Source organism: Ixodes scapularis, unplaced genomic scaffold (genome assembly GCF_016920785.2).
Source record: "Ixodes scapularis isolate PalLabHiFi unplaced genomic scaffold, ASM1692078v2 PGA_scaffold5__190_contigs__length_132052651, whole genome shotgun sequence".
NCBI classification, from domain to species: domain Eukaryota; kingdom Metazoa; phylum Arthropoda; class Arachnida; order Ixodida; family Ixodidae; genus Ixodes; species Ixodes scapularis.
In genome coordinates, this window is record NW_024609880.1 from 77,759,302 (window position 1) to 77,768,617 (window position 9,316).

The 9,316-nt window shown below is 49.9% G+C and overlaps 1 protein-coding gene across 1 annotated transcript; it reads left to right on the forward strand.

Annotated features, from left to right (window-relative positions):
• The first annotated feature begins 411 nt into the window (after window positions 1–411).
• LOC121838173 lies at window positions 412–9,316 on the forward strand. The gene is made up of 2 exons (XM_042294260.1): window positions 412–807; window positions 8,744–9,316. The coding sequence occupies exons 1-2, from the start codon at window positions 412–414 to the stop codon at window positions 9,314–9,316; spliced, it is 969 nt and encodes a 322-aa protein (XP_042150194.1).

Genomic DNA, 9,316 nt, shown 5'->3' on the forward strand with positions numbered 1-9,316 from the left:
ACGAGCGAGAGACAGCGTCGCCATATACCGTGAAGGCAGACCGCATTTTGCCGTCAGAACAATCAACGTCCTATTTTATCTGCTGCCGCCTTCTTCTCCACTTGCCAGTCTGAAACGCTCTAAATATCTTTCACTTTACTTTCCTGCACAACACGGAGTCAGCCATTTGAGGCGAGCAACAGAAGAGCCTCAGCGAATGACAAAACTAAAAATACAATTAGACCTAAAAAAAAAAAATGCAATGTGCGTCGGTACAATGAACAAGTGAAACTTCATGCGCATTGTTTCTGCGCAAATTAGATTATTTTTTTCTTCATAGAAGCTCAGCGCGTTTCGCAGCTGGAGAGGCTGACGAATAGTGCCATCAGCCGCCACATCTTGGCCAGCCTTGGAATCCGCTACGAGAGACAAATGGGGGAAAAAGCCAACGTCCCTAGGCGGGTCAGGGAGGCCCTCGTCATACCAAACATCCCGAAGCAGATGCACCCGACGCATCACGCAGAACGCAGAACGGCGCTGCAGAAACGTCTAAGTATAGCAGAGGGCGTCCTCACGGACGCTGCCAGAGACGGCGGGGGCGCCATGGTCGCAACTGCGGTCAACCAACAAGAAGTGATCTCGAGCTGCAGTGCCAAGACGTCGGAACCGGAAGTCGCAGAGGAGGTGGCCATCGCCCTCGCGATCCGAGTCCGGGGGGCACGCATCGTCGTCAGCGACTCGCAACAAACAGTCCGGCAGTTCGCCAAAGGAAGAATCTCTACAGCCGCGCTCAGGGTCCTGGCCGTCCCCGAGAAGACGTCAACGAGAGTACAGCTCTTGTGGGCACCGGCGCACTCGTCGCTCCCTAGCAACGAGAAGGCATACGGCACGGCCTGAGAACTCGCACACCGGGCCGGGGCACAGCGCTGGACCCTTCTCTAGCCTCTTTGACGGGGGCGACAGGCTGGTCACGCTCAGGGACATTCTCGATCACTATGCTGGCGAGAGGTTGCGCTATCCATCCGCGCACCCGTCGCTCAAAAAGAGGACGTCGGTGGCATGGTGCCGCCTCTAGACGGGCTCCTTCCTGAGCCCCTCTCTACTCAATAAATGGTACACGACAAGTACAAGCCAAACTGCAAGCTCTGCGGCGGACACGCCAACCTTTGACACATGGTGTGGGAGTGCAGCATGATCGACCGCAAGTCCCACCCCCTACTGGAGAAGATCGACAACCAGGAGAGCTGGGAAGCCACACCCCTCTTTGCCGACCCTTCGGTCCGGAACCAACTATAGTCCAGCTGGCCGAAGACGCCGCCAGGACCCAGGGGGCTCAGGCCGCCGTCTGAGGGGTGGCTGGCGAGGCGACTCTAGGGGTCTCCCTCTCTGTCATTACCTCATGCTTGGGCAAATAAAAATTGGTTACTGCTACTACTTCGTTCAAACGCATTTCGAACTTCATAATTCCCTTGGATCCTTGTATGGTTCACGGTGGTTGGCTGTCTCCGTGTTATGCAGGAAAGCGAACCCGCAGCATGCTTTCTTTTATCATCGGTCACGCCTCTCGCTCTGTGATTCGTTTTTTGGTGGTTTTCGTCGGTTAATCAGCAACCTCATTGGCTGGGGAGCGATAATGAGATGCTCGGGGCTTAACCACGCGTTGGGTCTATTGAATTGACCGGGCCTACAGTGCGCGATGCAAACCTGTGTTGAGTCGCAGGCTTCCGTCGAAGCCCCCGATGGCGTACATGGCGTTGGCGTACTGCACCAGTCTGAACCCGCTCCGTGCGGTCAACATGGGCTCCATGTAGGTCCAGCTGTCAGCCGCAGGGTCGTAGACCTCGACGCTGCTCAGGACGCGAGTACCCGTGAAGCCACCGGCAACGTACAACTTGCCTGCGCGTTCGGAATTGGAAGATACTTCCTCGTGTACGGCCGTCTACATGCAGGCGTTCGCAATAGACAAGGCTATAAATAGGTTTCAGCGTTTTCGGAGATTATTTCTTTTTTTTTTCTTTTGCCAAAACTTGGAGGATGTTTTTTAGAGGATATTTTTACCGAAAATTGCGGGATTATTGAAGCTTTTTTTTTTTTTTCCAGACCCCAATTTTTCGATTATTACGAGTTTAAATTTGCAGTGTTCCCAATTTTTTATATTGAAAATTATAAACAGACACAAAAGAACCCTAAATTCACCTGTGTCAAATGCTATTTATTTAGTCGGACTTGGCATTGTCGCATTTTCCATTCGAAACACTAATCGTTCCACGACGAAACTTGCAAACAAGTGTGGCTTGAATAAACGTCGACACTCTAAAAATTATGAAACGCCTCGACGCAGCCACTGGGAAGCAAAGAAGCTGCGGCTGCCAGGAAGCTTCTTTGCTATTATAACAACACAACCCCTCCTCCTCTAAGAAGCACTAATAGTATGGTCTAAACTGGAAACCAGAACACTGGCTTTTTACCTTGACCCAGAAGTGCAATGACCGTTTGTCTTGAACGAACTTTGACGACCTATACGCTAAACCCCTTTTCCTCAATAGTTCGAGATTTGAAAGGAAACTGAAACTGGCCTCTCCTAGGGACCACTGACCCTGTGCTCTTACCAAGCTTACTATCTTTTTTTTTTTTTTTTTTTTTTGCCATCGTAAGCTTGAAGTTAAGAGCTTTTCGAAAAGTCCCGAATTGACAAAAAATTTATCGGTAATTGCTTTTTTTTTTCCGGATTTTGTCGTTTTTTTTTTTTTTAAACAGGATTCTATATTTGATTTCATCTTAAAGGTTTCCTGAGGAGGTTTTTCAGATCGCCTATAGGCGATCTGAAAAGCCTCCTCTGGGCAACTTTAAAGGACCTCTGACACGCAAAAAAAAATTTTTTGTTCATGCTAGGCGTTGAAATGACATGTCAGGACATTACAAAAAAATTGTTCCATTATAGAGGTGCGTAGTTTTTTTAAATAAAAAATAGAAATATGAGGCCCAATTCAAAGTTCCCGCCAGTGCACTGCGACGTAACAGTGTACCGCAAGGTGTCGGGGCGGTCAGAAGGGAGGCATCGCCGGAAGTCACGTAAGTTGTAACCCTCCTCGTGCTTACCGCAAGCACGTGTAATATTTCTTAAATATTTTTGTTATTCTCCGCACCTCCACGAGCGATATTCAAACAGACAAGGTTTCTTTTATTTGCTTTTCATCTCTTAATGTTGCTGTAAAGGTAGAAGAAGAGGAGTCGGTGAATTAACGTGATCAACTAAAATGCCTAGAAGGTGCTGTGTGAGGGACTGTCCCGGTATTTCAGCAACTGAAGAAGAGATCACACTGCATGCATTTCCGAGAGACGGCAGGCATCTTCAGCCTGGAGAGTATACGATGATTCGACGGCCTCGGTGTGCGAAGCTTCAGCAATGCAATTGGACGTGTCGTACGCTAGCAATCCTAATTTCTGCGAGCGTTCTAAATTTTTTTTTTTCAAAACTTGGTAGCTTTTTTTGTGCCCAGTATAGCTCTGTATCATCGGACTGATGGCACGCACTCGTACACTCGCAACGCTTTCATCATTGACCTCCATCACGTCGATCCACTGACTCTTCGTCCTCAACTTTTACAGCACGCAAACTAACCAACGGTGCAGCGATAAAGAGCTAGTGGTAATGAAACTTCGTTTTCTACAATCGCTCGTACAAAGAGCAGAAAATTAAAAAAAAAGTCGTAGGCACAGTCGCGGAGAGAACGAGAAGTGAAACTCACGTGACTTCCTGCGAACCCACTTTTAGTGACGTATGTCGGTGCCTCCCTTCTGACCGCCCCGACACCTTGCGGTACACTGTTACGTCACAGTGCACTGGCGGGAACTTTGCATTGGGCCTCCTATTTCTATTTTTTATAAAAAAAACTACGCTCCTCTATAGTGAAACAATTTTTTTTTGTAATGTCCTGACGTGCCATTTCAACGCCTAGCATGAAAAAAAAAATTTTTTTTTTTTGGCGTGTCAGAGGCTTTTTAAGACAATTGCATTATTATGTTCTATCACCATGAAAAATCAACATTTTTTTACTACTTTCATTTGCTTTTATCGCCTACAGAAGCATACACATTTTGTAGTAACAGCGTTTGCGTATGCAATCACAACGAAATGTCGCGTTTTCATTGGTCCCATGTCATCCTGCCTGCCGGAACAATACTCCTTCCATCGCCAGAGATGACCTTGGTCAAAGCCATATATAGACAGAGTTTGGCTAATTCAAGGAGCGGGCAGAGCCAGAGCGTGCACGAGACGCAATTAGAAGGCGTGACGTGCTCTCTTGGCCAACCAGAAGCCGAAAATAATCCCCTAGCGGTGGTAGCGAGAAGCAATTTTAATAAGCGCGTGAGAGTTAAATGGAGTAACTCTTCATGGTTGAAAATATAGTGCACGTGATGTTTGGATTATGATCGTGCAAAAAGATGTAAGAACCGAACATGCCGCTCGAACTCTCTTTTGCTCGGTCGGGGTCTGACCGCTCGGACGGCATTTTCCAGGCCCTCGGCGCCTGGCGTACGTATCACGTCGAACGTTCTCCTAGGATTCGACTTTGCATGACCGCGATCGAAAAATCACGCGCGCCATGTTTTCAGTCACCGATAGTTACTCTGACGCGCTTATTAATTTTGTTTCTCGCGACCACCGCCTGGGCATTATTCGCGACTTCTGGCTGGCCACATTCGAATCTGTGAAGACGCCATGAATCACGCCCAGCCCGCTCTCGGCCAATGGCGCCCTCCTCATTTGCCTTCTATACTTCCCAATGAATGGCCAGACTCTCTCAATATACGGTCCCGACCTCGTTGTGCTTGATTTCTTATTTCTTTATTAATAGAAAAATCGGCCGCGCATCGTTATGATATATGCATTTCTACGATGCTTAGAGCCCGCAGAGTTAGTTATCGCCATTTTTAGGCGATTTCAGAAACCCGGACACCTTTAACTCCAGACGCAGCTGACGTGCTGATGGGACCAAGCAGCGTAAAAAACACACCATATCCCGTATCGTATCAGATCAAGGCGGACAAGCTATCTGTATGCTCCATTGCCACGTGCCTTTCCCTTGCCCTCTATTACACTAACCCCTTTCCACCTTCGGCTATATAAGTAACAACACGGAATAAACCAAAGCATTGTTATCCTGATACCCGAGTTGTCTATTCTTACCAGCCCACACAAGAACGATACATGGTGTCAGAAGTGGGATTGAACCGAACGTGAAGGTCGACGTCATGGAGCACCTAAGGCTGCCTGAACCATTACAACTGACAGCTGATGGAGGAAGAAGCTGGAAACTGTTTCGTCAGAGGTTCGACCTTTTCCTTCAAGCCACAGCAAGCACCGACAAGCCGAGATCGGAGGCGGCAAAGACAGCCCTGCTGCTCAGCGTGGCGGGAGAGGAAGCCTTGGACGTGTTTAACAACTTTGTGTTCACCGAACAAGAAAACAAAGAAGACTACGCCACCGTGACTGCCAAATTCGAAGAATACTGCGTGGAGCAACAAAACGAAATTCACGAAAGATACGTCTTCCGCTCCCGTCTGCAGGGCGAGGCGGAACCGTTCGAGCAGTTTCTACGTACCTTGAAGAGACAAGCGCAGCACTGCAACTTCGGGACCATGGCAGACGAGATGGTACGCGACCAAGTGGTGTTTGGAACCAACTTGCCGAAGCTTCGAGAGAAGATGCTCAGGGACAAACACCTGACCTTGGAAAAGGTCGTCACCTTATGCAAGGCGACAGAAACGTCAGCTCGTCAAAATGAAGTCTGGCGTAAGGCAAGTGAAGAACTCGACGTTACCGCTATGAAGACCAGCAAGAACGCTCCGACAAGCCCCCGGCGCAACCCGAACTGTACGCGCTGCAATCGAAGGCATGCCTTGCGACGCTGCCCGGCATACGGAAAGACCTGCTACTCGTGCAATGGGCGGAACCACTTCGCATCTTGTTGCCGCGAGAAAGATGCCGTTTACGAGGTACAGCATGAAAACGACGACTTCGAGGTGCTGGATGTCGCAGTCGGCAGCGCCAACAAAAAACGCGACTGGCTGGTGGACGCGTGTCTTCAAGGCAAACACCTAAGTTTCAAAGTTGACACAGGGTCACAAGCTAACGTGTTACCACTATCAGTGTTCCGCAAGTTCAAGACCGTGACGCTGAAACCCAGCAGCGCTGTTCTGAGATCCTACGGTGGCAACGTCATCAAGCACGTCGGTACATTTTTATCGCCCGTGACGGTAGGCGACCGCCAGATATGCGCCGAATTTTTCGTGGTAAAGAACGGCCACAGCGCTATCTTGAGCTTGGCAGCTAGCGAGAAGCTAGGCATCGTCAATCGCGCTGTTGAAGGCGTGTCGACGAGCAACACCCAAGCAGTCTTCGAGGAATTCCCGCAGCTTTTCCACGGAACCGGGCGTACCCCGAAAGAATACGAGATGGTGCTATACGCAAGGACGCCGTGCCAATCGTTCAGCCAGCTCGAAGGGTTCCCCTGTCGCTGCGAGAGCCTCTTCGTGCAGAACTGGACCGAATGGAACGCGAAGGCATCATTCAGAAGGTCAGCAGCCCGACGGACTGGGTAAGCCCGTTAGTCATTGTACTAAAAAAAGACAGCAAGTTGCGGGTATGCATGGATCCCAGAAGGATTAATGAAAACCTGAAAAGAGAACACTACCAAATGCCTCGTAGAGAAGATATTGAAGCGGACTTGGCAGGCGCGAAGTTTTTCTCGCGTCTAGACGCAAACGCAGGGTTTCACCAAATCCCACGGGACGAGCAATCATCCAAGATATGCACAGTTGCCACGCCGTTCGGCCGTTATCGCTTTCTACACCTTCCATTCGGCATAGCGTCAGCTAGTGAGGTGTTTCAAAAAGCCCTCAACGAAGTGTTCGAGGGCCTTCCTGGCATACGTGTATACGTGGACGATGTGCTGATCTGGGGTGCGACTAGGGCGGAGCATGACCAGAGGCTGCACGATGCACTAAAGGCAGCTGAAGCAGCGGGCCTAACTTTTAATGCAGCCAAATGCCAATTCGGCGTTCAAGAAATTTTGTTCCTGGGCGACATCATTAGCCACAAAGGCATTAGCCCCAATCCCGCCCTTGTGGACGGTCTTCTCAAAATGCCGAAGCCACAAGACAAATTGGCAGTACAAAGGTTGCTCGGGGTTGTTAACTATTTTAGCAAGTATCTACCGTCACTTTCCCAGCGCACTTCGACTCTGCGTTCCCTGATCAAACAGGACGTAATTTTTTGAATGGACACCTAATCATGAAAACGAGTGGCAAGCCATATGTCAGGAGCTAAGCGAGGCACCGCTGCTTGCTATTTTTGACCTAGGTTTGGAGACGAAGATAACTTCAGACGCATCTCAAAGTGGCATTGGCTCCGCACTCTTACAACGTCATGGGGACTGCTGGAAACCGGTCGCTTACGCGTCGAGAGCGCTGAGTGAATCGGAACAGAGATATTCGCAAATTGAAAAAGAGGCTTTGGCGTTGGTTTTCGGTTGCGAAAAGTTTAACCATTTTGTGTATGGTCGCCCACTGATACTCGAGAGCGACCACAGCCCGCTGATAAACATATCTAGGAAAGGCATAGCCGATATGCCGCCAAGAGTGCAACGTTTTTTCCTACGATTGCTCAAATACGATTACACGTTGATATTTGTTCCTGGCAAGCAGATGGCCCTGGCTGATATGCTTTCTCGATCTCCTGCTCCTGGGAACAAGGGGGCCGCCGACACGGGCGACGTAGAAATTCACGCTGTCACAGTCGTATCAGCACTCGTAAGTGAAAAAACTGCTGCGAAACTTGCACACGAAACCGCTACTGATCCGTATCTTAGCGTAGTACTACGAAAGCTCGGGAGGGGAGACGAAGTGGAAGGGGCGCTGAAATCAGTTGCCGCCGAACTTTCAGTAGTAGACGGCATACTTTTGAAAGGAACGAAAGTAGTAATTCCCACGAGCATGCGCAGAGAGATGTTAAAGAGGATTCACGCAGGCCACCTTGGCACGGTAAAATGCAAAGCTAGGGCTAGGCAATTAGTCTACTGGCCGAACATAAACTCTGACATCGAGTCGTTGATGATCCAAAGCTGTCCGACCTGCAGAACATATGCCTATAAGCAACCATCAGAGCCTCTGATTCTACAACCAACGCCCACTCAACCATGGTACCGTGTCGGTGTCGATCTCTTTCAGTATTCCGGAAGACACTATCTGTGTGTTTACGATTCGATGTCCAATTTCCCGGAGGTGGAGCTCCTACCCGACACAACAGCCACCTCGGTTATTGATAGACTGAGTGCTATATTTTCGAGATACGGCATCCCAACGGAGGTATCAGATAACGGCCCACAGTTTAGCAGCCACGAGTTCGCGCTGTTTGCAAAGCATTACGATTTCAAACATGTGAAATCCAGCCCGCAATACCCCCAATCTAACGGGCTCGCGGAAAAGGGTGTACAAATAATCAAACGCATCTTAAAGAAAACGAGGATCCCCATGTGGCGGGTTCGAATCCCGGCCGAGGTGCCCGCAATCTGACGGAGGCTTATTGCGGAGAAGGCGCCGTGTAACCGAGCTTTCGGTTGCACGTCAAAAGATCCCCAGGTGGTCTAAATTAATCCTCAGTCCTCCGCTGGGGCGTGCCAGATGCCCATTGTTGGTTTGGCACGTAAAACTCCCAAATTTGACTTTTGACTTTGTCTTAAAGAAAACGAAAGCTGCAAACGAATGCTTTTGGCTTGGCATATTAAATTACAGGGCATGTCCTGTCGAAGATGGTCGGTCTCCTGGCGAGCTGCTGCAAGGAAGGCGGCTGCGCACACCCGTGCCGGACTTCGATCCCCTTCCTGCGATACGGGTCAAGAAACACCGACAGACAGGCCACAACGAGCGGGTGCTGCCCCGCCTTAAAAACGACGACGTGGTACGCCTGAATGGAGCGTCATGGGCGCGGAAAGCCAAGGTAGTTGGATCAGCCGGGCCGCGGTCCTTTTACGTGCGTACGGAGAATAATACCGTACTTCGGCGCAACCGTCGACACCTTTTAGCGACGAAGGAAGACTGCGAGGTCGACTTGTCAGACGACGAAGATTCGGACAACGACCGAGCCTCATCACACGGAATGACATCCCCAGCGCCAACCATCACGACGGCTCTACAAACGGCAACTACGACGACTCCACAAACGGCAGCTCAGCAGCCAACGGTTCAGCCACCGCGAAGGACAACACGACAGAAGCGGCCTCCGGAGCGATTGGGTTATGACGAGCGCTTCCAGCAAACGAGCCAGAGGTGTTGA

Coding starts and splice junctions, on each gene's coding strand:
- LOC121838173 (XM_042294260.1), top strand. CDS start 412: ATGGGGGAAAAAGCCAACGTCCCTAGGCGGGTCAGGGAGGCCCTCGTC. Junction 808..8,743: donor CCGAGAAGACGTCAACGAGA/GTACAGCTCTTG, acceptor AAAGCTGCAAAC/GAATGCTTTTGGCTTGGCAT.